The sequence below is a fragment of the Furipterus horrens genome, unplaced genomic scaffold, assembly GCF_987537825.1.
Source record: "Furipterus horrens unplaced genomic scaffold, mFurHor1.1.pri manual_scaffold_6, whole genome shotgun sequence".
Lineage (NCBI taxonomy): Eukaryota > Metazoa > Chordata > Mammalia > Chiroptera > Furipteridae > Furipterus > Furipterus horrens.
Window position 1 is genome coordinate 88,372,552 of NW_028327176.1, and position 26,286 is coordinate 88,398,837.

The 26,286-nt window shown below is 43.9% G+C and overlaps 1 protein-coding gene across 6 annotated transcripts in view; it reads left to right on the top strand.

Annotated features, from left to right (window-relative positions):
* The window catches only part of ANKS1A (ankyrin repeat and sterile alpha motif domain containing 1A), a 191,660-nt gene that overhangs the window by 65,201 nt on the left and 100,173 nt on the right, over positions 1-26,286 (top strand). For 4 of the 6 annotated variants that reach the window (XM_090282254.1, XM_090282256.1, XM_090282253.1 and 1 more), the window contains exons 2-9: positions 11,602-11,682; positions 13,453-13,609; positions 15,422-15,484; positions 22,424-22,720; positions 23,494-23,569; positions 23,856-23,957; positions 24,060-24,161; positions 25,652-25,848. In XM_090282254.1, coding sequence (XP_090138380.1) covers positions 11,602-11,682; positions 13,453-13,609; positions 15,422-15,484; positions 22,424-22,720; positions 23,494-23,569; positions 23,856-23,957; positions 24,060-24,161; positions 25,652-25,848 — 1,075 coding nt within the window. The remainder of the gene's footprint in view (positions 1-11,601; positions 11,683-13,452; positions 13,610-15,421; positions 15,485-22,423; positions 22,721-23,493; positions 23,570-23,855; positions 23,958-24,059; positions 24,162-25,651; positions 25,849-26,286) is intronic. The other 2 variants (XM_090282255.1, XM_090282258.1) reach the window with 1 other exon arrangement.

A 26,286-nucleotide genomic window follows, 5' to 3' on the forward strand; every position in this document is an offset into this window, starting at 1 on the left:
GTTTTTAAAAGGTCACCTTGGCTGCAATGGGATCACACACTCTGCCCCTGTTTGCAAAGCCCTTTCTTCCCTTTTTTCTTGCTAATGGAATGCCATTCATCCAAGCCTTTTTTTCTGTGCTTCCTTAGCATTTGCAGTTTTTTATAACACACATCACATTGCATTATAATTTTGTTTCTGTCTCTCAGGTTCTTTAGGGCAGGGACTTGGTCTTATTTATTGTAAGGTACCTGGAACAGCGCTGTGGCTTTGCCACTTCTTCCCTCTCCCCAGATATTTGAGGATTGACTATGTGCCAGCTGTGGTGTGCTTGCTGCTTGGGAAGGTGGCACAGAACCGGCACCGTCCTGCTGTCACAGAGCATGCAGTGTGACAGCTGTTTTGCTCAGTGAATGAATACATCACATGAATGATTCACTACTTAGAATCAGAGTTTTGAACCCCAGAGACCATTTTATGCAGTTTAGCAGTTGTATGCCTTCTTTGCAGTTGTGGAACAGAAACAGTGAATGCTTAAGTTTTAAGAAGCCATGCTAAGGTAAATTGAAACAAATAGAAGGTATGGGACCCCCAAGTAATAATGTAAACCAGGGGAGAAGTATGGCTCATACAAATTAGGTTTAGCTGTGAATCCTCATGAATACATCGAGGTGGCAGCAAAGCGCTCCTGACGCAGTGTTCGCGTCATGGTGGTGTGCTGCTCAGGTTGTCACGCCCGCGCCTGGGAGTCGTGCCACTGTTCACATACCCCCTTCCTGGTGGAGGCCTTGATGCGGAGGCAGTGCTAGGTCTGCCTAAGACAGCAGTGACTGAAACGGCAGTTCTTAGAGTTCGTGCACAAGGTTTTCAACAGTCCCTAGTCTCAAGGAACTTGCCGATTCATGTGTGTGTGGGTGTTTGTGTGCGAGTCCATGCAAATTACTGGCTAGAAACAGAAGGGCCCAGAATAGAATATTGTAGAGAGCAACATTTATAACTGATATGTCTATTATGAAGGCAGTTGACCTTGGCAGGAGAGAGGGGGAATTCCTTGTTAGCAGTACAGAACAGGGCGGTCATCCTTCCACGTTTATTGTGTTTCCTGTGAAGTTAAAATGGGACATTGCCTTTACGCCATGTTTCTCTCCCATGAGGAAACAGACCCTTCAAAGTCACTGCCTTTCATCACATGCTTGGAACACAAAAAGACAGGCCCACAAAAAGCCAAGGTTACCAGGCTTATACATTTCATTAGTTGACAAGGGCTCGTCCAGCTCTGACCTGTAGTGTCAGAATCATTTCTGTACTATTCCTACCAGGAGGCCATCTATGTATCTAGGTTTCTTTTGGGAAAGCAGCCATTTCTAGGTCTTCGCCCTTGTCGGTGTTTCCTCCATATCTCTGAATATTATGCTTATGCTGCTATTTCTTTATTTTTAAATTTTAGAACATCCTCTATCAGTCTTAAATGAAGGAGCAAGGTTTCACACTCTTGCACTCTCTTGGTCTACTGCCTCTCCCTTTATCCTTCAGATATATCATTAAAATTTTTAAATTAGATCATTATTGAGTATCTAAGTTTATATTTTTATGGCTGTTAGTATGATTCACCTGGTGAACCAATTAGTATACAGTGGGGCCACGGTTCTCGAACTTAATTTGTTCTGGAAAACTGTTCAAGAAGGGATTTATTTGAAAACCGAATCTCCTTTGTTTGTTGCCTAAGAGACATGATGCATCATGTCTGAAAGGGTTGTCAGGTTAGGAACTGAGACCCAACGTTTTGTTAGACAACCAAGACATTTTTTCCGTGACAACTTGGTCGAGAACTGAATTGTTCAAGAACGAAGGAGTTCGAGAACTGAGGTTTGACTGTACTACAGTCCTATCCTTTTTTTCTCGTACAGCCCGTTAGTGGCCTCTCTTGTTGGCTTTCTGAGTCTTCTGTGTCCATCTCACTCTTAATTCCCAAACTGCAACCATAATTTTTAAGTCCCTGAATACCCTTTTCCACATCCTAGGTGGACACACGAGTAGATCTTGCGAGCTGCATTTCCTCCTGCAGACCCGTCGCTGGGTTCTCCAGCGGCGGTCAGTCATCTGCTCTGTTCCTGAGGCTTGCTGCGTGGCGCATTCCCTGTGCCTTTTTTTGCCCCATTTCCTGGATGTCTGTCTTCCTCTCTCTTGGTTAGCTCATTTATTTGATAGGGTATATCCTCCAGGTGCTTCCTGATTAAAAGGGTGTGTGGGAGTTAAATTTGAGACCACTACATGTCTAAAAATAACTTTATTCTCTTTTCATACTCTCTGATAACTTGTCTTCTAGATTGGAAATTATGTCACCTCAGAATTTTGAAAGCATTGCTCCCTTGTCTATGGCTTCCAGAGTTGCTATTGAAAATTGTGATGCCACTCAGTCCTTTGTGTGGGAGCTGCTTTTTCTGTCTGGAAACTGTGATTTCTATCTCATGTGTTCTGAAATATATTCTGAAATTTCACAATGTACCTTGCTGGTGGGTCTTTTAAAAAATTCTTTTGAGCATAGGATGGACTCTTTCAACTGGAAGTTCATATCCCTCGGTTCTAGAAAAATTTCTGAAGTTATTTCTTTGATAATGTCCTCTTCTCTTATCTCTTTTTCTGGGACTCGTAGTCCTCTAATTTTTAAAATCTTTTCTTTTGTATTTCTCATCTCTTTGGTTTCACTTTATGAGAGATTTACTCAACTTTATCTTCCAGCTCTTTATTTATATATACTTTTGGTATTATCATTTTTTAACTTTTAAGAACTTTGCATTGATCCAGTTTTTTCTAATCTGGTTCTTGTGTGATAACAGATTTTTATTGTTGAGGTTTTATTTGGTTCCTTATTTCTGGTTTTTTGTTTTGTTTTGTTTTTTCTAGTCCCTTTGTTTGTTTTGTGCTCTCTTTCTGTGTCGAATGCTTTCTTCAAATGTATGGCGATCCTTGGTCGTCATTTTCATTTAAGAGTGGGGCACTAAAAAACCGATTGCATGGTGTTCGCAGAGGTGGGAGGAGTTTGTCATGGATGGGTTTTATATACTATAAGGTGACTGGGCAGGAACCCACCTGCTTTGTTAGGGAATCCCCAGAAGTCAGCGTCTGTTGAACTTCTCTGTGGTGGCATTTGTTTCTCCAGGAAAGAATCTTCCAACTTTCTCTTTGGGGTGGGGGTGGGGCTGCTAGCATTCTGGGAACCAAGTAGATAAGCAGGGCTGGGATCTTGTCCTTCTGGATGTCGACTTTCTTTTAGGGGCTTTGTTTTTAGTACAGTGGCTCTCTCTGCATTCTGCTGTTCCTAATGCCCCTAGTCTAGAGCCCATCTGGTTCAATTTCTTCACAGAATAATCTGCCTTCTCCAACCTGGACACAGAAGTAATAGTTTACCGGCTGCCCTAGATGTGACCAGGGGACCTGGTAGTGTAACACCTTCATATACAGAATCAAGACCCTGTTTTTAGCCTCTCCTCATCCCTGGTGTCCTCTGTCACCTGGTGCCTCTAATTCCTGAGCCTTCCTGGGTATGTGTGTGGATGAGCATCCCGTTCTCTGGCCATGCGGGATCACCCTCTCAGCTCTGCTAACTTAACTATTCTTTGTCTTCCAAAAAATGTTGACATTTTATGTTCACTGTTATCTTTCTCCTCTTCCTTTTCTGTTTGTTTGTTTCTGCCCTCATTTTAATGAGATTTAGGAATGGGCAGAAATAAAAAATACATCTTTAATTTTTCCCAATTAGCTAGATGGAATTCCGTTGCGGATTTTATGGTTGTTTCACGTGTGTAAGTTTTGTCTTTCCCTAACGATCACAAGCTTCTCTGACAGTGGCAATGGTTTCATAGGCTCCTTCTTATCTCTCCTTTTACCCTCCACAGTTAAGTATGTAAGAGCTTTTTAATAAGGATGTGTCAAATTCATTTCAGTAAGATGAAATCCTTTTAAAATGAGACTTAACTGTGGACAATGTTTCATTGTGTTAGAAGACTGCCAGCCTTTCCAGAGGTTCAGAGATAAACCTGCCTTTGCAAGGGTAACCAAAAGAGAACAGTGAAGGCCTTGGGCAGAACCAGGCTGATGAGATAAACTCCTGTTTAGACCTTCCTTAATGAAGTAATCAGGAATTGATGGAGAGCTGCCCAGAACCTCTCTTCCCCCTCAAGTTCATTGCCATTGCTCCATTTTCACAGGGTCTGAAATGGAGAAGGCTCTTCCTGACATGGTGTCTGAGAGCCTTGACCTCCTGAGAACTGATTCAGGAGGAGACTCAGTGCTCCAAGTTTTCTTTCAACAGTGAAGGTCAGGAGCCTGGAGAAACTGGAAGGAGTGTGCGCTAGAAGTCAAATGTGGGATTTTGTTTCAGTTCCACATTAATTAGCTGTGTGATAATCAGCAAGTCATTTGAACTTTAGTTTTCTTACCTGTAAGGTGGAAATAAGAATATGTACTTTCCTAGTCTATAATATGGTTGTAAGGGTCACATACGGGTTATAAGAATGCATGTAAGTATTTGAACATTGTTATTTTAAACTACCCATGTAACCATGGTGTTCCAAACCCCTATAAGCTCCTACTGACTGGACGTCTGTATATGGGAGTCCCAATTCATTTCAGCCTCAACGAATGCAAAACCAAACTCCCTGTGCCTCCTGTCCTCTCCCCCTACCCCACACTGCCACAGCCACAACACACAGCGGCCCTGGTTTTCCTCCTGAATTTACTCTCATTATCCACTGAATTGTTCGGCTCACACCCTAGGTCCTGTCTTTTCTATTGAATCTCTACTTTTCTTACGTCTGCCTTCATTCAGGCCCTCCCTTCTTGTCTGAAATGCTAACTTCTAACTGGGCTCCCAGGATCTAGTCACATACTTCTTGCAGTCTATCATCTATACAACTATTTAGCGTAATGATTTCTTTTCAAATTCTGAAATAATGTCAGTCCGTCACAACAATATGGTGAATAACAAATTGATCATGTAGGTTCCCACCTCCCAGCTGTTAACAGAAGGGCTTTTCTAAAACATACATCTGATCGGTCCCTGCCGGCGACTTTGCGTTTGCTTGCGGGGCCCTTCCCGATCCGGCGCTGCCTGCTTCTCCATCCTTGCGTTCACTGGTCTTGCACTTGCACCTTCCAGCCGCCCACGATACCTGCAGTTGCCCCAGTTTGCCTGGACTGCTTGGAGGACTTTGAATTTGGGTGTCTCCTTTTTGTTTCTTCTGCCTGGCTGATTTCCTTCTAAGGTTTAAGGCTTGGCTCAAGTATCTCTCCTGTGAAGTTTCCCTTATTCCCATTTCCTTCACAGAGTGTTACACAATGTAGTGTCATGTGTCCCCTCGTCTCTCTTCCCCACTTTACTCAACGGTGGAGATTCTGTGGTACCCTGGAAGGTAGTGCTCAATCGTTTATTGAATCAAACTGTTTTGGACACTCTGCCCGTGCATTGAGGTGTCGTTACTTATCTGTGTAAAGTAAGCAGTTAGGTAGCTGGGCAACCACAGGAAGCAAGCTCACCGCCAGCTAAGGGCTGATCCCGAAACCTGCCGGCACAGAGTAGTCATGATGAAAGTGGCTGGGCACTTCGGTTCCAATTTATGATTCTTCTGTCTCTGTGTTTTATGTACAGATGCAGTATTCTTGTGTATCCCATAAAGAGTTGCCATTTTTAGTGGATACAGCCTAGCAGATTTGTTACCCTGCGGAGACCACTGGGGTTGCAGCTTGGTGAAAACGGAATGTTAGAAGTAGCAAACTAGTGGCCCTGTACCAATTCCTCGCGTAGTGTGGTACTCTTGGAAACATGAGGCATTCCCCTAATGGGCTTAAGTTATGTAGTACAAATGAATGAAGAATTCACTGTGGTTCAAGGTCAAATAGGATCAGTGCTGTGGGGAAGGTGCAGTAGGTGATCTGGAAAATCTGAGGAGGGTGAAATTAATATCAGCCAGTGCCGTCAGGAAAGGTGTGGCTCAAGGGACATTTGAGCTGGGCCATGCCTGTGCCGGATGGAATAAGTGTCTCTGTTTTCTGCTGTTCTTATTTGACTTCACAATTTCACCCATGTTTTCACCTGAATTTTGCTAGGTCTGAAGAGTGGTATATAAATTTAAACGTGAGTGTTGATGGACCTTTTAGATCAAGTCGAAGGAACCCTGATTTGATTCCCTTTTAGAAATCTAATGTCTGTCTGATCATGGTTTGGACTTCAGAGTGTTGCCTCTTCCTCTTGTTTTGAAAGTGCCCCCCCTTTCCTTCAGCATGGATTTTGTATCCTCCACCCCTCTGAGCCTGGCACATAGTAGATGCTCAGTGGACGCTTACTGACCTGAACTCACCTGGGTATCCTTTGTGGGCCTGATCTGTGCAGGCAGAGCTCCCTGCTCCTCCTTGCGCTCCAGCCCGTGTCAAGCACGTTCATTCTCTGGGCTTTTGCATTTGATGCGGTCTCTGCCTGTCTCCTCAGACACCCATGCTTTTTCGGCTCTCTTCTCGGTGGTCACCTTCTGAAAGAGGTCTTTCCTGAGTACCTTATTTATATCGTCACTCCTTACTTTGTTTATCTACTTCTTTTGTTTCTTTGTGGCACTTATCACTACCTGGCTTCATCTTATCTATTTATTTGTTTATTTACTCGCTCTCCCTCCCCCTAGAATTCAAGCTCCATGAGGTCAGACTTTGTCTTTTCCCACCTGCTCTCCAGCCCCTAGGACAGTGCCTGACGCATAGAGAGTGCCCTTCCATATCTGATGAATACATGCCCAGGCGAGCAGGAGGACCTCATTCGGCCCCTGGCTCGCTGTGCTGAGTGGGCTGTGTCTGTATGGTCTGTTCTCATTCATCAGCACCTCCAGACCCAGCATGCTGCCTGCCGTGTATCAGCATATAGTCAGTGAATGGAGAGAGGTGTTTGAGAGGTGGATTCAAAAGCTGCAGTTTCTCACTAGTCATCATCATCCTCAAAACACAGGCCACCCTGGCCCGAGTGGCTCAGTTAGTTGGGCATCATCCCGCAAAGCGAAATGTCGCCGCTTTCATTCCCAGCCAGAGCACTTGCCTGGGTTGCAAGTTCGGTCCCCAGTCGGGGCATGTATGAGAGGCAGCCGATCGATGTTTCTCTCTCTCATCTAAATGTTTCTCTCCCTCTCTTTCTCCTTCCCTTCCTGTCTCTCTAAAAATAAATAAAATCTTTTTTTTTTTTAAAGTAACACCATTAAAGTATAGTTTTTTGTTTTTTAAATAGGTGCTTCCAAAGCACAGGAGGCAAGGCTTGCTGTGCCTCCAGCCCACATCCATGCACTTGGGGTGCAGGGACACATCCTAGGCCTCTCAACCCTAGTGCTGTTACTCTGGTTCAAGCCAGGTCAGTCCTGGGGAGCTGATCACAGTAGAATTCACAGATGCAGAGGCAGTGGATTAAAGGATTAGTAACTTGTCCAAGGTCACAAAACTGACAAGTGGCAGGGGCAAGCTTCGAAGTTGGGTCGGCTAATTGCAGAGCCTCAGCTCTTAACCTAGATTCTAAGGGTTCTTTGTGCAGGATTGCTGGGACTGACCTAAGTTAGGATTAGTCTGAGGGTTTGTCCTGCACATCAAGGGCAGCCAGTGTGTTTCTGCACAGTCTGTATAGGTTACTTTGTTTAGGAGTCTCCTGGACCATTGTTTGTTTCTGGTTCTCTTGGCACATTATATTCGCTTTTTGTTTGTAGGTGAGCAGCCCTTTGGTACATACTGTAGAAAAACCTAATAGGATAGCTGTGATCAGGAGGAGGACCGAGATTGTAAATAGCTCTTTTCTTGGGCTGCCAAGAAGGAAGAAGCTTGGGTCGGGGGTTGGGGGGGGGGGGGGATTGTTACTACCATCCTGTCTGAAGCTAAAATTCTAAGCAGAGAGATTACAGTTCTCCATTTTCATTTAGGTTTTATTTAGTAATTTTCCCCATTCCCCAAAATTTCTAGATGGGTATTTAGAGGAAATGCTAGTTAGAGAAAAAGTGCAGGTTGGGGGGAGTCCGTACTATTTGGAAATGTTGCAGCTTTATTCAGGAAAGTTCTTATTTGTCTTACTTGTCTTTTGTGATTGTTTTTAGGTTTAGTGCAGGTTTAGGATGTCCAAACCGAATCACCTCTGAACCAGAGACGTGGAGGCAAAAGTTAGAAAATGGCAGAGGGCTTGCTCGTCCTGCCTTTTTGTTAAAAGCAAAGGCAGTTTAAATCTTAGTTTTACTTTGGGACCTGAACTGAAATGGTTGAAGATGACAGATTCCTAATGGAGTACTATTTGCTGACAGACCTGTGCTCCCAGCTGTTTAATTCATGTTGGTATTTCCCCCGTCTCCGGTTTGGTTGGTCTCTTCCAGCCATCTCGCTAGTGGGTTATGCGCGGCCTTCTGTTACTGCATCTTCACCTCTTTCCATCCCGATTAGATCATAAAGCCCTTGTTTGGCCAGATGCCAAGAGCTCCATAAATGGGAGGTTTGGATCTGCCACTGATTTGGGGCAAATAACTTGTTTTTGAGTTTTAGTGTTAACCTATTTTATAATAGAGTGATGATCTTTTGTCTTGTGGGGCAACTGGAAAGTTGTTCCTCCTAGATTTTCCAGATCCACTCCGCTCTGCACTGTTTATCTCTTGTCAGGCATGTTTGTGTGATTTTTGGTTTAGAACATGAGATTATCACACAAGTGTGACAAAGTATGCTTTTTAGCTCTTTGTGTGGAAGGTGTTATAGGAATCAAATTTAATGGAGGGTAGGAATACCAGGATGGACCTCATGCCCTTGATTTTGGCACCAGCATCCTTAATGGACAATAAACAAGTAATGCATATATCAAAGCACACATATCCTCTCTTTTTCTGACAATTTAGCTTACTCTTTTAGGGCTAATACCTACAAGCGCATTAAAGTGGCCCTTGCCTCACATATACAGAAATGTATTATTAGCATTTCTATTTTTTTGGTCTTCTTTTCCCTATGTATTGGTTATTCCCCCTCTTTTAAAAAATTATTGTTATGAAAATACTACATGATTGTATTTTTATTGTAAATATTTTAAACCATAGTAGAATGCAGAGCAGAACATGAGTGAATGTCACTCTTCCCATCGCCCTACTTGGGGGGCGGGGGGGTGTTACATACACACTTCTACAACAGGGCTCACGTTTTATTATATAGCGGCTTCTCGTTCTCACTTACCCTAACTCAGTATGTCTTGGGAAATCTTTCCATGTCAGGACATACAGGTCCAATTCATTTTTTTTCTTTCCTTTGTTGTTACTTTTGTTGATGGTTATATAATAATTCATTCTATGAGTGAACCTGATATTTAACTGCTCACTTATTGATGGACATTAAGATTTTAGTTTTTATTCTTACACTGAAGCAGCCCTGTACAAATATGGATCTTTGTGCATATGTACAGTGTTCCTGTTGGCTAGGTGCCCGGAAGTAGGAATGCTGGCTCAAAACGAACGCCTATTTCTGTGTTAGTGGATGCTGCCAAGTTGTCTTCCCACATGAATTCACCAGTTTAAACTCTGCTAGAGGCTTGTTTCCTTCATCTTTATAAACACTTCACAGTGTCATTATTTTCATTTTTAATAGTCTGATAGGTGAAAAACAGTATGTAATTGTTTTAGTTTGCATTCTTCTGGGTTGTGTCTCTGTAGATCTGATCTTGTCTGATTTATGCCTTTTAGGAATTCCTCAGTATTGTCAGTTACTTGATGACACCTATTCTTATTTTCTTGGCTGAATCAATCAGTCAGTCAATATCTATCTATTTATGGTATAGGGTGAGAATTATTTCTGTCATTTCATAGTACAGAAACATACATAGAACATAAATACATAGAATATAGATAGGAGGTTGAGTGAACTTATGCACTCAATCAACTATCCTGACAAATTTCTCTCATATATTTTTTCTCTATATATTTACAATTTTTTCTCTTTAACATTATATTGTAATGTTTATTCTGTCTTATTACATAGCAATATAACCAATACATGAAATTTTACTGTGTTATACATTAGTCATCAAATAATTTATTGATAGACTTTTGGGCTATTTCTAAAATTTTATTGTTATAAATAATGCTGCTTCCAACATCTGAGCATAAAGGCTCTGAGCCCAGATGGTTTTACTTGTGATTCTTTGCAATTTAGTGCTCTGTGTCATTGATTCCTGGATAGAGAAATGGGTAGATATCTACCCAACTGATTGTGACCAAAACCTAACATTAATATCATCCAGCCATCCAATAGCAATAGCATAAAAAGCAAAACTTTAGACCAGGCTCACTTATGAATGCAGATGTGAAAATTGTAAATAAAATACTCTCAAGTAGCCTTGGCTGGTGTGGCTCAGTGGATTGAGCACTGGCCTGAGAACCAAAGGGTCGCTGGTTCAATTCCCAATCAGGGCACACGGCCAAGTTGCAGGCTAGGTCCCCAATTGGGGGTGTGTGAGAGGTAACCACACACTGATGTTTCTTTCTATCTCTTTCTTCTTCCCTACTCCTCTCTCTAAAAATAAATAAATCTTTAAAAAAATAAAAAATAAAAAAACTCTCAAGTAGAATTCACTGACATGGCCATAATGGAGAATGGCCAAATAAGGTTTTTGTTTTATTTCAGGAATGAAAGTATTGCTCAATATTAAGAAACCCATTGATAACAACATTATTAGTTGGTTAAATGTGAAAAACTAATTATCTCCATAAATATAGAAAATGCATTTAAATTAAATTATTTTCAATAGCATTTTAAATAGAAAAAGAATAAGACCTTCTTTTACATTTTACAGTGTCTATCTCAAACCAACTGTAAACAACATTAGACGCATTCTCATTAAAGGCAAGGCCAAAACAAGACTACCCTCAGCTACTCATAGTGTTTTGGAAACTGGCCAGTACAGTAAGGTGTGAACAGAAATCAGAATTAAGGCTCTGAGGATTAAATAAGATGACATTTCAGCCTTCCTAATGTATTTTTTATTTAGATAAGGCTCTGAAATTGTAGAAAATCTGTTATTTTTTTTATTATTGCCAACAAGACATATTCACAAAGAAAAGATAGAATTGTCTCCTGCATCTTAACACATGTGTCCTCGTGCTTTTATGAATGTGGGTTCTTTGCTCTGAGTCCTTGTGGTGGAATCATCCTGATTATCTCTGTGGTCTGTGTGGAGGTCTCTCTCCAGCCTTCAGTCACCAGTGCAGAGGTGAGTGCTCAATGCCTGTGACTGGCCGAGTGGTTGGGTTCAGTGGTACCTCTGATGACCCTTCAATGAGCTGTTCTTACAGTGCTGGGAGTGTTCATGGCGCCAGTCCCAGAGTGGTGACTTAGGGAACTACAGATGAGAAGGGTGCAGGACATGCTCTTAAATGAGGACTCTAGTGTTTTGACATTTGACTCCTTGCTCAGCAGGCCATTGTATACTCTTGGTGCTTTGCATTTCTGTGGTAAATTGATGCTGTCCTGTATCAGAAGTTATGTGGAAGTAACCAATTTGGTTAAACATCACACAGGATTCTTTTCCAAGCAGCCAGGTGTCTCTAAATTTGGTTTGTGACTTTGGTCTTTTTTCTTTCTCTGCAGCATCTGGAGAGGGCCAAATGTGAACTGTGTTGACAGCACTGGGTACACCCCCCTGCACCATGCTGCTCTGAATGGCCATAAGTAAGTACTGATGGGCTGTGTTCCCGCCCCCCCCCCCCCCTCAGACCCAGGTCTTCCCATGGTCTTTTTGGTTCCTATAAAGGATGGCTAAGCAGTCACGCGGAGAAAAACAAAAACTAAGTTTAGCCCATCCAGAATTGCTGAATCTCTCTTTAGTATATAACAACTTTAACATCATTCCCCACATCACCCCTCAAAAACTTTAACCAAAGGTTAAATTTTACCTTTTCTGTGTGCCCTTCTCCCCTCTGAAGTGGTGCAGTGCTGCACAGTCGTCTGAATGTGAAGACCAGATTTGGGGCAGCCAGGCCATAAAGGGGCTGGATAATCTGTCTGGTAACCAGCCCCTCTATAAACTGAAAAGAGATTGAATGGTCATGAGAAACCTTTCTTCTATTAAAGTAGTTATTTATTTACTCTGTCTTTTAGCTTGCCATTTGTTCCTTATAAAATTAGCCTCATGGACAACAAGAACCATTTTTAAGGAAAGAAATACATGAATAATAAGGCCTGTTTAATTCTCCTAAGAGTAGAGAGGTTATTGGGACATGGGTGGGATTTGTGTGGGAAGTTTCCTGGAGGTGTGCTGGAGGTATGCTGTGGAGGGTTTGGGAGAAGAAGGCATGGGTGTAAATGATTGGCAGCTAAAAGCGTGTCCTGCCAGTCAAGTAAGGGGGGATGTGAGGGTCCACCAGGGTGCAGGCATGGTTGTGGGGTACAGTAAGGAGACCTGCTAGGATGTGGGAGAATGGAAACCAGGGTGCAACCAGATAGAGATTGAGGCATAATACCATACGAGATTAGCAGCGGAAGTTTCATTTTTAGGAGGAGGGATTATTGGAACCATTTTAGATTTTTCTGAGCAAGGGGCAGGGCCCTCACCACCTAGTGGTGTTCTGTATCACTCACACGGTATCTGGCCTAGCCAAGTGTGCCGGAAAGCGACAGTGACTGTTACCTTCTACATTAAACTTTTCTACAATACATTGATTGTGATCATCATGTTCTTTCTATGACCATTTTAGACAAAGATAACAAGAAATACACATATGTAGAGATCCTTCCCCCCCTTAAATAGTGGGGTAACCTGGATTAAAGTGAATCTTGAACTTAAAAGACTAGCTCAATAGCCAAGTTGATCTCCAGATGCTGCTTTTATTTACAATGGGGATTTTCTTTGACCTCATGTGCATGGGGATAATTATACATTTGTATCTGCTTAATTAGTGGTATTGCCAAGAAGAAAACCAAGCCCTTCTTCCCGGATGTGTCAAATGGTACCATATGTGTCTGGCTTATGTTTGCAACAGCTTTACTTCTGTTCTGCCTGTCCACTTTCAGCTCCCATATCACTAAATTCTCTGAATAATGTGGTGAATGATGATATTTGTCTTGCATGACTTTTTATGTAAATTCTATCCCTGAATGCTGTTTAAACATCACAAACAAGGCAACATTGCAAGACTTAGACAAGGCAACCAGGCTTTTTTCAAAATAGTGGAAAATGGATGGCTTATCAGGAAATCGTAGGTACACAGGGAGGTGAAGAGTCACTGTATGTGACACAGGCTGGCTCAGCCGTATATCAGCGGCTGCACAAGTAGCTCGTGGAATAAAAGGAAGAGGCTGGGCAGTGAGCTCAGGTAGACATAGGGGAGCCAACTGAGATATTAGCTGTGAAAGTGCTTTGTGCTATACAAGTGTATAAGGAGCTATTAGTAAAAAAGACTTCTGAGTTCTACAAACTCATAATTGATTTTTGCTTTCTAGGGATGTGGTCGAGGTTCTTCTGAGGAATGACGCGCTGACCAATGTGGCTGACTCTAAAGGCTGCTACCCTCTGCACTTGGCAGCCTGGAAGGGAGATGCCCAGATAGTGCGGCTACTCATCCATCAAGGGCCCTCGCACACCAGAGTCAATGAACAGGTTGGGAGGAAGGGAAGCTTTCTTCCATTCAGCTGCAGCCAAGACCTCGGCAACCTCATCACCGTCTCAGTCCCATAGCTCAGAGCTCAGGGAACCGGCTCTTCCATGCCTAAGAGTGCTTCCCCTCCTCCCAGTACCGCTCCTCTTAGTGCATCAGGGAGATCTTATTCCATGAGGATGCATTTTATATGCATTTGAATCATGCAGATGTGGAAGAATAGTATAATAAAAATATAAGTACTAACCTTGTGCGAAATTTGAAATAATGCAAATTCTGCAAAATTTCAAGCTGGCTGGCTTAATTAATTGCAAATTGTGCTTATGCCATGACACAGCATTGCAACTTTCCATCTGGTAAACAGAAATCTTCCAGCGCATGTCAATACGTGTGAACGATGCTGTTGTTCTACACGCATCAGAACTCTCAGAAGTGGAGGACTGAAGTCAGGGGGGATTCCACGGAATGAGGATCATTTCCATGATGCCTTTTGATGTTAATTGAACGGTGACCATGCTTTGACAAAGCAGAGATAATTCTTAAAAGATAAGGCAGCATTTGAGTAACAGTACCTCATAGCAGCCGGAGACTTAGGTACTCCTCTTCTTTACATTTATTACTTTGGAAAAGTTATACTTGAATTATGCATGTTTTAGACAAGCCTCTTATAAAACACCCCTGTGGGTTGGATCTGAGAGGAGATGGGCTTTCTCTTACATGACAAGCCATTCTCCTTGTCTTCCTCTCTGCTCAGAAATGGAGCAGATAATTTTTTTACTTGCTTGATGAGAGATGTTACTCTCACTAAGTATAGGATTATTTTCCTAATGACTTTGCAGGGAGGAGATTGTTAAATTACCTGTATAATTCGATCAAGTTTATTTCTCAAAAAATAGGGAGATCACTCTTGCAGAGTCCATCTGTCAGCAAGACCATGCACACTCTCGGTGAGCTGTTGAGCATGATGTTGATTAGGAGGAGGGCAGCTTCACTCTGAGGTGTGAGAAAATGAACACAGTTCTCTCAAATGTTCCAATTAAGAGATTGTGTGTGTTTAGCTCTTGATCAGCTTCCCTTCCCCCTATTGTGTGGTATTTGGGGGTGTGGGTAAGCAACACATTTGAGATTATCAACGAGGATGTTTGTTTTATAACGTTAGGAATGAAAATAGTCTCTTTAGAATCCAAATGCAATTTAATCCTCCTGGCTACAGGGATTGTAACTTCTTGTATCAGGAGGAAATTTATAAGGAAGTTTGCTTTTAAGTAATATTCCTCAATGTTGATATGAAACTAATCACCCATTGAAGTCCTTCTCATTTGAGAAGTTTTCAGTAACCATTTCTAATCCTCTTTGCTCACGTTTGCCTTGGAGCACAGCTGCTTGGATGTTTGAGCCACTGAGTGCGCTAGCGTGTCCCGCTCACTTTGCCTCCCGCCTGGAGTAGCCATCGATAGGCTGATAGGTGGGACGCCAGCCCAGTGCTTTGAGTACCTGGCAGGCAGGTCAGCGGGGCAGGGGCTGGGGCCAGACTGCTGCAGTCTCTTGAAGACCCTGATGGATCTAGGTGGCAGTTCCACGTACTGCATTGATTTATTTAATGACCATTACTGTGGTTTTCAGTTGGGTGCTTGGATAAGAGGGGTTGATGAGTGCTGAGCCCTGGAGATCATCTTCCCCATTAACTTCCTTCTGAGGCACCCAGAGGGCAGATTCGAGTTGTCCTAGTGTTGGGTCTCCTTGGGGCTGTGCAATTGCTTTGAAATATTTCATCCATTTTATCATCACATTTTCTTTTCCTCTCCTTTTTGTAGAATGCTCTTGAGATCAAAGAACTCAAAAAGTACGGCCCCTTTGACCCTTATATCAATGCCAAGGTGTGTACTTTGTTGTCAGGATTTCTCTGCATCATTTCTCCAAGCTGCACTTTCTCTTTGGTCCTCTCCGGCTTCCACTCTTGCCCACTCAGGCTCCTCTCATCGCTCTGACTGTTGTCCGCTTCAGCCCCTCTGCCTGTGGCTTGTCTGGGAAAGGGAAAATGCAGCTGCAGGGCATTTGCGTTTTGGTTTTAACATTCATACTAATTCTGGGAAGGTTGGGTGCTTTTCCTGGAATGTCTGAAAAGCTTAGAAGTGACAGAAATGGGGGAAAAAGATGGAACCCTATTATGTGCATAACTTGCTATTGTGATTTCTAAAATCATTTAAAGTCAAAAAAGAAAAATGCAATTAAAAGACGTAAAGCAAATTAGCTTACTTTTTAAGAAGCACAGAAAAATGATTAAATTTCACTTCCTGGATTAAAGTATTTTAGTCTGCTTTCTTTGTTTCTATTGAAATGAAATCTGGTTTTGAGGAACTTGTGGTAGACGGAGGTGTAGAAGGGGCAAGGTGATTTCAAAGCTGCTGCTGCCCCTTGCCCCTCATTTCCGTGAGTTTGTGCATTTCTGCCTGGGACTTTAAAGCCTCGATCCCTTCTCCTCAGCCAGTAGCTTCTCTGGTCACCCTTGGCCCCTGGAAGGGCTCTGAAACAGGACATGAAGTTGCAGGGCCAAGCAGGGCACCTGCGTTGGCTCCTTCCCTGTGAGGCTGGGACCGGTACCGGCTAATAGAGGTGATGAGCAGCCCAGCTGGCCTCGCCGCCCCGGGCCTGGGCCTTCACCGTGTCCGTGGCACGGTTCGTGGGTTGCGTGGTGGTGTTAGCCTCTTTCCTCAGCGCTCTCACCTGCTGTCCTTGAACTGAGTTTTCATTCACATGAGGTTTGCTCTTTGGCAACATTCTGGTGGTTGGTTGAGTCACTGCATTGCTCACATTATGAGCTGCCTTTTACTTACTCTGAACACACAGCCCAGGGAAGGGAAACATAAGGTGCTTCTGCAGATATGCCATGTTTTTCTTTGACAAATACTAACCTAGCAAATAGTTTCTGCAGGCTACACTTAGGCAGCCTCTGTGGAAGACTTTCTTCAGTTGTTGGGCTTTAATGGTGGAGAAGCAGTTTGATCTGGGATAGTGAAACACATTAGCTTTGTTTGGGGCCATCCTTTAAATTCTGCCTTCTGATCTTCAAAATAGGAAGATCCTCTATCTTAGTTTTCTCCTCCTCCCCCTCCCGTTCCCCCTCTCCTTCCCCCTCCCCCTCCTTCTCCTTTCTTCTTTGAAAGTGCTGTGGTAGAGTGGAGAACTCACAGGTCACTCACTGTCTTTCAAGTCAGACCTGAGTTTGAATTCTGTGCTACCACTTACTTGGTTTTGTTGACTTGAACAAGTTACTTTCTTTGAACCTCAGTTTCCTCTTCTGTAACATGAGGAATACCCTGTACTTTGCTGGGTTGCTTTGGAGTCTAAGTAAGGTTATGTATATAAAGTAAAAATATCTGGTAACTAGTCATATTTTAGATCCTAATTTAATTTTAATTAATTAATTTATTTTTATTGCATTTTTTTTCCATTACCATTTGCCCTCTTCTATTCCCCACCCCTGAGATCCTAATTTTAGAAGGAAAGGGCATTTTGGAATTTGGTCTCTGTTACTAGTAGGTGAAGCTTAACGAAACTTTTCTCAATTAGTCTCTTAAAGGTTTCATTTGGGGGAGGCACCTTGAAGGATTATTTCCCCATTCTGTGGTTAGTTTAGTTAGCTTATAAAGCCCTGATTAAAGGGTAAGGCTTTGGTTCTTGAAAGTATATTTTCTTATCCCTTGATTTTGCACACATAAAAGAAAATAGGCTAAGTGGAATAAAAACATACTTCTCTATTTAGAAATATTGCCCCTCTCCTCCCTGCCTCCTCTCCCCCAGGACACTGATGCAAAGGCATCAAGGGACAGAGTGGTTTTGGTTGTGCTAAGAACACCAGCTCTTCTTGGGCTGATTTGACTCTGACCCCCCCTGGGTTCTATCCTGACACCGTGGATTTTATTGACCTCACTTGTGTCTAGAAATTGTTTTGCTAAAGGACTTTTGCTGCTAAGTCATATCAGGCACCCATGGAAATGAAGTCTGAGGCCTTTTTGGAGAGCAGAGGAAGTTTTCATGAGCTTTTGCTTTCCTCCTCGACACACAGAGCCTTTCCTTTTTCAGAAGCAGCATAAACAGGGCCAACTATAAGTCATCCTTAGCCAGATGGAAGCACTGAAATCGTTTTCCCTTTTACAATAATTTTAACTTAGTCTGAATATTGTAAGATGAACAACCGTCAAATTAGTTTTAGGGTAGATCTGTTTTTCTGTGTACTTAAAAATAACTTAATCTTAGAGCTTGAAGAGACCTGTAAGTTATCTAAACCAATTGTCTCCAGATATGGTTTAGCTTGTCTGGTTGTATTGGAACCACCTAGTTTTATAAAACTTTTTATTTTGAAAAAACTCCCAACTTACAAAAGTTGCAAGAATAATGCAGTGAACTGCACTATACTCTTCTCCCAGGTTAATCAGCTGTTTACATTTTGTCACATTAGCATGCTCTCTGCTCTCTTCTCTTCCCCCCAGTATATGTCATGGTTGCTGTGGTTGAAGATGAACTATTTGAAATCACATCATGGACATCAGGACGTTTAGCCCCAAATACTTCATCGTGTATCTTCTAAGACCAAGGACATCCACTTGTATAACCACAGTACAATGATCAAATTCAGAAAGTTTGACGTTGGTACAATACTGTTATCCAGTGTAGAATCCATGTTCAAATTTGAGACTAGTTGTCTCAATAATGTTAGAGCAATTTCTTTTTCCTGGTTCAGGATCCAGCCTAGGATCACACATAACCTGGAGCAGTTCTTCAGCCTTTCTCAGTCTGTCATGACTTTGACATTTTTGAAGCGTCTAGACCTGTTTTGTTGACTGTCCATCAGCCTGAGTTTGTCAATATTTCCTCGATTCAGGTTATGCGTTTTGGGCAGAGATGCTACAGGAGGAATCTGATGTCCTTCATTTTTAGTGTATCGCATCACAAGGCACATGATGTCAGTTTGTGTCACTTTTGATGATGATGGATGATTGCTTGGTTGAGTTGGTGCCTGCTAGATTGGTAAGCTTTTTATTTTTTAATTTATTATTTTTTTCATTAGAGCCGTTCATGGTCTCCTTGAGGATGTTTATCTTTCTTTATTTCTTTATTTTTTAAATTGTAAGCTTTTAAATAGTCGTTTTCCTAGGCTTTACCCTCTGAGGTGCTATATTAGCAGGCCTGGGGTGGGACTCAGTATTAGTTACTTTTAAGTTCACATGTAATTCCAAAATGAAGCCAGTTTGAGAACCACTGATCCAAGCTAAGTTTCCACCCAGAGCAGGAATCTTTTTCTCTCACCAAAAAGGCAGGCTGTCTACTTCTTATTGTGTTAGTTTTTTTCTCCTGGTAACAAACAGAATTACTGCTTGACAGCCTCTTTCAGAATTCCACTGATTTTGGGGTTCTAATGCTTGGTGACATCTGTCTTCCTAGACCTTCCATCTGTTGGTCAGAGTTCTGCCCTCCAGGGCATTACAGAGTAAGTGTAACTCTTCTTCCCCCTGATGGGCTCTGTTGGCATGCTTCTCCTGTGTCTTCTAAATTTCAGTAGACCTGGTCTGTCCTGTTGTTCCACTTTTGGTATATTTTCGAGTCTACACTGTTGTTGCTACAGAGAGCTGTGGCCCAGGTGTCCCTAACTTAGGCACCTGTCAGCAGCGGACAGGAGCACAGCTGGGCTGCCATCTCAGCACTGGGAGCTGATGGTTTTGAATAGTTCCAAGAAGTGAAAGGCCATGGAAACATTTCTGTATAGTTTTCTGCGGCTTGTACTGTGTGTGTGCATGTGTGTGTAAACGCATAAATGTAATGGATTTACACACTGAATGGGGTCTCCAGATACAAAGGATGTGAAGGATCTTTTTGCCTTAGAAGTACTGACCGCAGCAAGGAAAACTGAAGGTGGTCTCAAGATGGCCAGAAATGCAGAGTTTGTGCAACAGCTTTGGGGAAAATTGGAATGTTTCATTTCAGTCCCCTTTCTCAGGCCAGATTCATAGTAATATGATTCTGGGAACTCCTGGGTGTCATGAGCACCTGCACTGCAGTTTGGAAGGATTCCAGGTGGTTAGAAGTCTGTATGCTGCTTGGAGTCTCTCCCCTTCTTCTGGGGCCCTGAATCAACATTTAATGACTCCCTCGCTTGCTTGTTGTCAGGCTCCGAGGACAGTAGTAAGGGCTCGTAACAATGGCCTGTGTTTAATAGTCGAAAGATGTGCTTACCACAGACATAAACTCAAGATTATCATAGTTGACAGACCATGTCTGGCAAGACTGAAACATAAGTATGATGCTTCCTACACTGTGAATATGAGCATAACATTCTGCAGAGATGTGGTTAGGCCTTTTTGCCAATTTTGAGAGTATGTTTATTAAAGCTGGGGACAACGAAACAAGGAAGGGCGTAGGGTAGAAGAAGCAACAGGAGAGGGCCTGGGCTGTGCTCTGCTTTGGCTCCCTAGAAACAGTATAGGGAAGGAGTGACTCAGGCAGGGCTGCTGGTGGCTCCCCGGGAAGTGAAAGTCACAGTGACAGAAGTGAGCCAAGGTGGGGCTGCTTTCAGCTCACTGAACAGTCAGAGAATAGGGGGCTCTGTCGACAGATTTAGGGGGTTAGCCCAGGTCGAGATGCCACTGCCCACTGCTCCCCCAATTGCAAGTCTTGGGAGGACCCTTAGAGTGTAGGAGATGCACGTCTGAGAGGGAAGAAAGGTGTGGGCGTGCCCCTGACAGAGCCGCCTAGTTAGACCACCTTAACAGGCAGGAAGTTTGCCTGGCAGTCACCTTTGCGGCAGCTGCCTTAGTTCTGGCAAAAACAAACAGGGAAGACCTTTTTCTGCTGGATAGTTTAGAGTTTTACAATTGTTCAGGCGCTCGTGGCAAACTTTTTACAAAATCAAGGACAGATTATTCTGCTTGTTGGGAGACAACTTGGATATAAAAGAAACAACAGTATCTGCTTCAGAGTGAACAAGGTTTTCTGGATTGGAGTTTTAATAAGAATAAGATGACTTTCTTGGCCCTGCTGTCATGCTGATCTTGGGATATAAAACCCTGATAATCTTTTTAAACTTCTTCGGGCTGCCCCTTGGCCCCAGGATCACTCTCTCTGCAGGAAGCTGCTGTGAGTTTTTGCTGATGTCACTGTCTTGTCATCCCGAGAAAGTGACATGAAACTCTGAGTTGGCTCAGAGAATCGTGCCGTAGCTTCACAGCGTTTGGGCGTTCCAAACGGGTGTCCTAAGTGGTTGGTTTGGCACAGGGAAACCCGAGGGTGTGCTTCCTGCCCGGCATTTCCCCTTCCCTCCAGACTTTTAGGTTGACACGAATTGCCCCGTGGGGAGGCCTTTGCTAACCGGCTGTGTCTGTGGCCAGTGAAGGCTGCGTGCACCTCTCAGCTGCCGCTCTCTGAGCCACGTCTGCGCTCAATGCCGTGTCCTCTGTTAACCTGTGTGCATCTGTCTCGCATGTGGCTCCTACTGTTACCACCCTTTTTGTCCTTACTTCATTTTAAAAATTTTCTTCGCTATCATTCTGGCCATTTGGGGCCTTGCTCCCAGCAGCTCTGGATCTTTCTGGTACACTCCGTGTAGCTGGAAAAAATGATGCAGTCAAATGCCAGCTCAAAGCAGATGGGATTGCATGCATGTTACTTCTGATGTCATTAATTGAATTAAAGCAGTTGTGAAAACACTTAATTTTTACCTTTTGACTGTGGAAAGGTGCATAATATTGACTTGATGGACAAGACCCCTCATAAGCTTTGTTTCCCTAAAGAAGCCTCCTGGGTGAATACAGGAATCTTAAAATCTTGGGGAAAATTATTTTCATTAGTGCTTCTAAAAAAGAAAAGGGCATAGAAATCACTTTATTCTTGCTATAATTATAAATTATCAGTAGTAGAAAAAGAAAGAGCATCATTGGAATAGTTTGCTTCTGATGGTTGGAAAAAAGCACACACTTGTGTTTTATCCCATGTTCTACTTTAGTTTGAAGCAAAATTGGCATTCTAGGACCACGCAGTTTTCCATTTGAATTGATGGCAGTGTTACAATTTTGAATATTTTGCACCTTTCACACAAAACATTGCAGTGCCTGATTGAATCTTTCTCATGGAAAAAAACGCTTCCCTGTGCTGTAGATTCTGCATGCATCAACTGGTGCAGGCTCCCAAGGAGACGTCAGCCAGCGTCAGGGTCCCCTGTTCCTCTGTGACTGACACAAGGGCCTCCCTCCCCTGGAAGTGGCTGTTGGCTGATATCTTGAGAGTGATTTTTGGCGCTCTGCTCTGTTACTTTCCATGTTGGCTGATTGATTTGCATGCAAGGAGCTAAGCAGATGACAAACTCGTCACAAAAACTTGTGTGTGAGGCAATGGATGGTCAACAAATCCAGAATCAGAACCACACGGTTGACTAAATATAAATTGTAAAACCAATTGAAGTTTAAAATGAATCAGTGGCAGCAATATTATTGGCATTTGTCTGTGCCAGGGCTTCTGCCCACGGCCTGCCACGTTCCCTAGTTCATCCTCGGGAGCACATGGAGTCACCTCCTTCACAGCCAAGGGGACTGTGAGTGCTTGGTGACCGCTCCCCTCCTGCAGTAACTGGAGCCAGAGGCAGCTGGTGGGAGCAGTCGGACTCATTCCCAGAGGAGCTCGTCTGGGTTCTGACCGACTTCTCTGAGTCCCCAAGTATTGCTGCTGCTTCTCTCATTTAAATTTCAGTGGTTTTATGTGTGATTGACCCACTCATATGCCAGTCTGCCAGTCACCTTTCTGATGTGATCTGCTTGTTAACTCTTCAGAACAACGACAACGAGACGGCCCTGCATTGTGCAGCGCAGTACGGCCACACGGAGGTGGTGAAGGTCCTCTTAGAGGAGCTAACAGACCCCACGATGCGCAACAACAAATTCGAGACACCTCTGGACCTGGCTGCGCTCTACGGGAGACTGGAGGTCGTGAAGATGCTCCTCAACGCACACCCCAACCTCTTGAGCTGCAACACTAAGAAGCACACCCCTCTGCACCTGGCAGCCAGGAACGGCCACAGAGCTGTGGTCCAGGTGCTCCTGGAGGCTGGCATGGACAGCAACTTCCAGGTAGCGGGCTGGTAGACCTCCCGGGACAAGGGCCTTAGTCGTTTTGGAAAAGGCCCCCGTACCATGCTGTTGGGCTGCCTTACTGAGCACGTTTCCATCACATGCCAGATGCTTCCATTTGTTGACTCATTTTATTGTGAAGCTTTAGAAACAAGTAAACTCCCCAAGTGAGTCCGTTAATTTTTGTTTCTTTTCAGGGGTAATATATAGTCATTATACCCTGAAAAGATGTGATTATGGATGAGCTCTTGAAATTAGACAAGTTTCATTATCTTCCTATACGTGTTCCTTCCTGCCGCCGTTTAGCATCTCCAAAGTCCCATCGCCTTGAATTTGCCGACAGGAGACTTAGGGTTTCCCTTGGTTGTTTGCCTTCTCTGTTCAGACGAATGACCATTCCTTAGGCTTCACATTGACTGAACCACACTTGAAGGGGAGGTGTATTTTCCCCTTGTACTTTTCTTCTCGTTATCCCTTCCACCCAGGAAGGTGGCATTTTGAGGAGTTTTACCCATAGGTGACTCCGAGGGTAACTGCGGTTGGTCGTGTGTGGCCCACTGGTAGCTCAGCCAGACGCCCTGGATGTGCAGTCCAAGGTTGTGGTTTTGGAATCCAGACAAGAAAAATGGGAAAGATAATGACAGAGGACTTTGTGTGCTGTATTTTATTTTCCTGTCCCTTCTGGTCTTTGTTCCGTTTGTCGTGTGTGGCCACGCCAAACTTGGGTCACTGTTCTGATGACATCCTGCTCTGCGCTCTCGTTTGCTTTCCAGACGGAGAAGGGCAGTGCTTTGCATGAGGCTGCTTTGTTTGGCAAGACCGATGTGGTGCAAATCCTGCTGGCTGCAGGTGAGAGGTTGGCAGCGCTCTTGTCTACACAGCATGCAGGGTTGGGACTGTTGCCCCTGACCTCCCCAGAGGGGGATTTTTGCTGGCTGCGTTTGAACCTAATGTATGTATGTCTCCACTGATGGATTGCAAGGGTGCAAATTGTTCGTGAATAGCTGGATTAAATGGCTTTGGATGAAAAATGGTGGGTGTGCTGCTCGGAACATTAGTTGTTCTGGAATTGGAGCCTCTTTGAGGCTCACTTGAAAATGCTCACTCCTCTGGTCCACCTGGTGTGCCTTTCTAGGAATTGATGTCAATATAAAAGATAACCGTGGACTGACTGCCCTAGACACTGTCCGGGAACTGCCTTCTCAGAAGAGCCAGCAGATAGCAGCGCTTATTGAAGGTATCAGTCCACCTCCCTGTTGGTGCAACAGAGGGCGCACTGGCCAGACCAATGCATTTGTATTTGGTGCAGCTTTTTTTTTCCCCCTGTCTTTCCATGTAGATCACATGACTGGAAAAAGAAGTGCAAAAGAGGCAGATAAAACTCCCACACCCCAGCCACCTGTCATCTCCAATGCGGACTCCTTATCCCAGAAGTCTCAGGGTAAGACAGCTCTTCTTTAAAGGGGCTCTCAGCTTGAAGAGTTGAATGTTGTTCTCCGGCAGAATGGAAAATCTTAATTTCAATAATAATTTCAGGAAGTTAGGAGAACTTAAGCTCACATTCAAATTCACTTTTTCCCAGTGACCACACAAAGCTCTGTTAGACATAGCTCCGGCCTTTGACAGCAGGCCTCCTCTTCTCTACTTTGTCCCTTTCTGTGCTGTCACGGTTGGCTGTGTGGGATCTGGGATGTGCAGTGTGCAGGGTAATGTCAGAATGAATTCAAATCTCAATGAAACCTCTTTCTAACACACACCCTGGTGTCTTGAACATAGTCGGCCCTTGAGCATAGTAAATGTCAGTGAGTGCTGTGTGGTTGGTAGACGTGCGCCTGCAGGTTTGGGTACCGTGTGTATCATTTGGGCCGTAGGTGTGGCCTAGGTGCTGGAGCAGGCGGTGCAGCCTCCATTACTGCCAGGATCCATCTTTTCACAATTATTGAGCAGCCTTTTGGGTCCCAAGTATGAAGAATGAGAATGACAAAATACTGACTGACACCTTCCCCAGACACAGATTACAATAAAGAAAGCTAGAGGAACAGATCAATTCCAGACACTCCTCCAGGGAGAAGGCTTTTTCAGAGGAGCGCAGAGATACAAGGGTTAAAGGGTGCTCAGTCTGTCTTCACTGTGGAGCCCTTGCCCTCCTCCCTTGACCTCATAATCTACTAGTAAAGGGATTCATTAGTAGTTCACTAAGCTCTTAGCTTTCAAGGATTTTACAGTTATAGTTTTGACCTTTGCAAGCAACCCAGAGATCCCCTGTCTATAATGGTCGGTCACAGGTTTGGATCCCAGGTCCTCTGAAGTTCAGAGTTACCCAGTGAGTGAGTCTGACAGACGCAGACCCCACCATCTCAGAAAGGCTCTCCGTCCTCACCCAGCACATGGAGGTTCTTATTAAGAATTTAAAGGCCCTGGCTGTTGTGGCTCAGTGGATTGAGTGCCGGCCTGAGAACCAAAGGGTCATTGATTCAATTCCCAGCCAGGGCACATGCCTTGGTTGCCGCCAGGTCCCCAGTTGGGGGCGTGCAAGAGGCAACCACACATTGATGTTTCTCTCCCTCTCTTTCTTTTTCCCTTCCCCTCTCTCTTAAAATAAATACATTTTTAAAATCTTAAAAAAAAGAATTTCAAGGATTACTTAAGTTATTTTAGTTATACTTGGTTGCATTTTATGGCTTAAATTGATATTATCATGGTATCAAGGTATTTGGGCATTTTAAGTCTTGAGAGGTACCCCTAATAGATGTAAAGGGTTTTCCGTACTGAATTAGAGAAAAATCTGTTCACTTCTCAGGGTGTAAGAGCAACAGAAGCACCATGCCTGTCCACAGAGCAACGCAGTCGTTCGTTTTCTGCTCTGAATTAGTGTTCGTCAGTTTGGGTTGTGCTTCCATTGACTGTCTTGCCCTCTAACCTCCTCTTCAGGTGACGTGGAGAAAGCAGTGACTGAACTGATCATCGATTTTGACACGAACACTGAAGAGGAGGGTCCCCACGAGGCGCTGTGTAACGCCGTCTCCTGCCATTCGCTGGACAGCGTGGCCAGTGGGCGGTCGTCGGACCGGGACTCTGTCCACAGGGAGGCTGAGGCTGCAGTCGTGAAAGCCGCTGGAGGGAGGCCTGTATGTGGCCCAGGGCCCTCGGCAACTCAGGGCTCCTGTTGTCCCCTGGGCACCTGGGCGTGCTGGGGAGGGGCGGGGGCGGTGAGTCCTCGTGCCAGCTCACACGTCAGAGGCCTGGGTCCTACGCCCCCTGTCCTGGGGCCCTGCCACGTCTCTGCCTTGCTTAGTATGCGCTTAATCTACACAGGTCGTATTGAGGGAGAATTTTGGTTTTTCCAATTTCCGTATAATCTATTTGCATCTTTTATTACTCTTTGGCCTTAGAGTAAATTGAAGCATTTTATTTCTTTTTAGCCTTAAGGTGCTCCTGTGTTTGGGGTCTTTGTTATATAGCTTGTTTTCTTTCTGGAAAGCCGTTCTGACGGAGGAAGAGCTCACTGAAACAAGTTCCTGTCCACCCCTGAGTGCATGCTCCCCTTCCGTTTGCCCTCAGAGAAT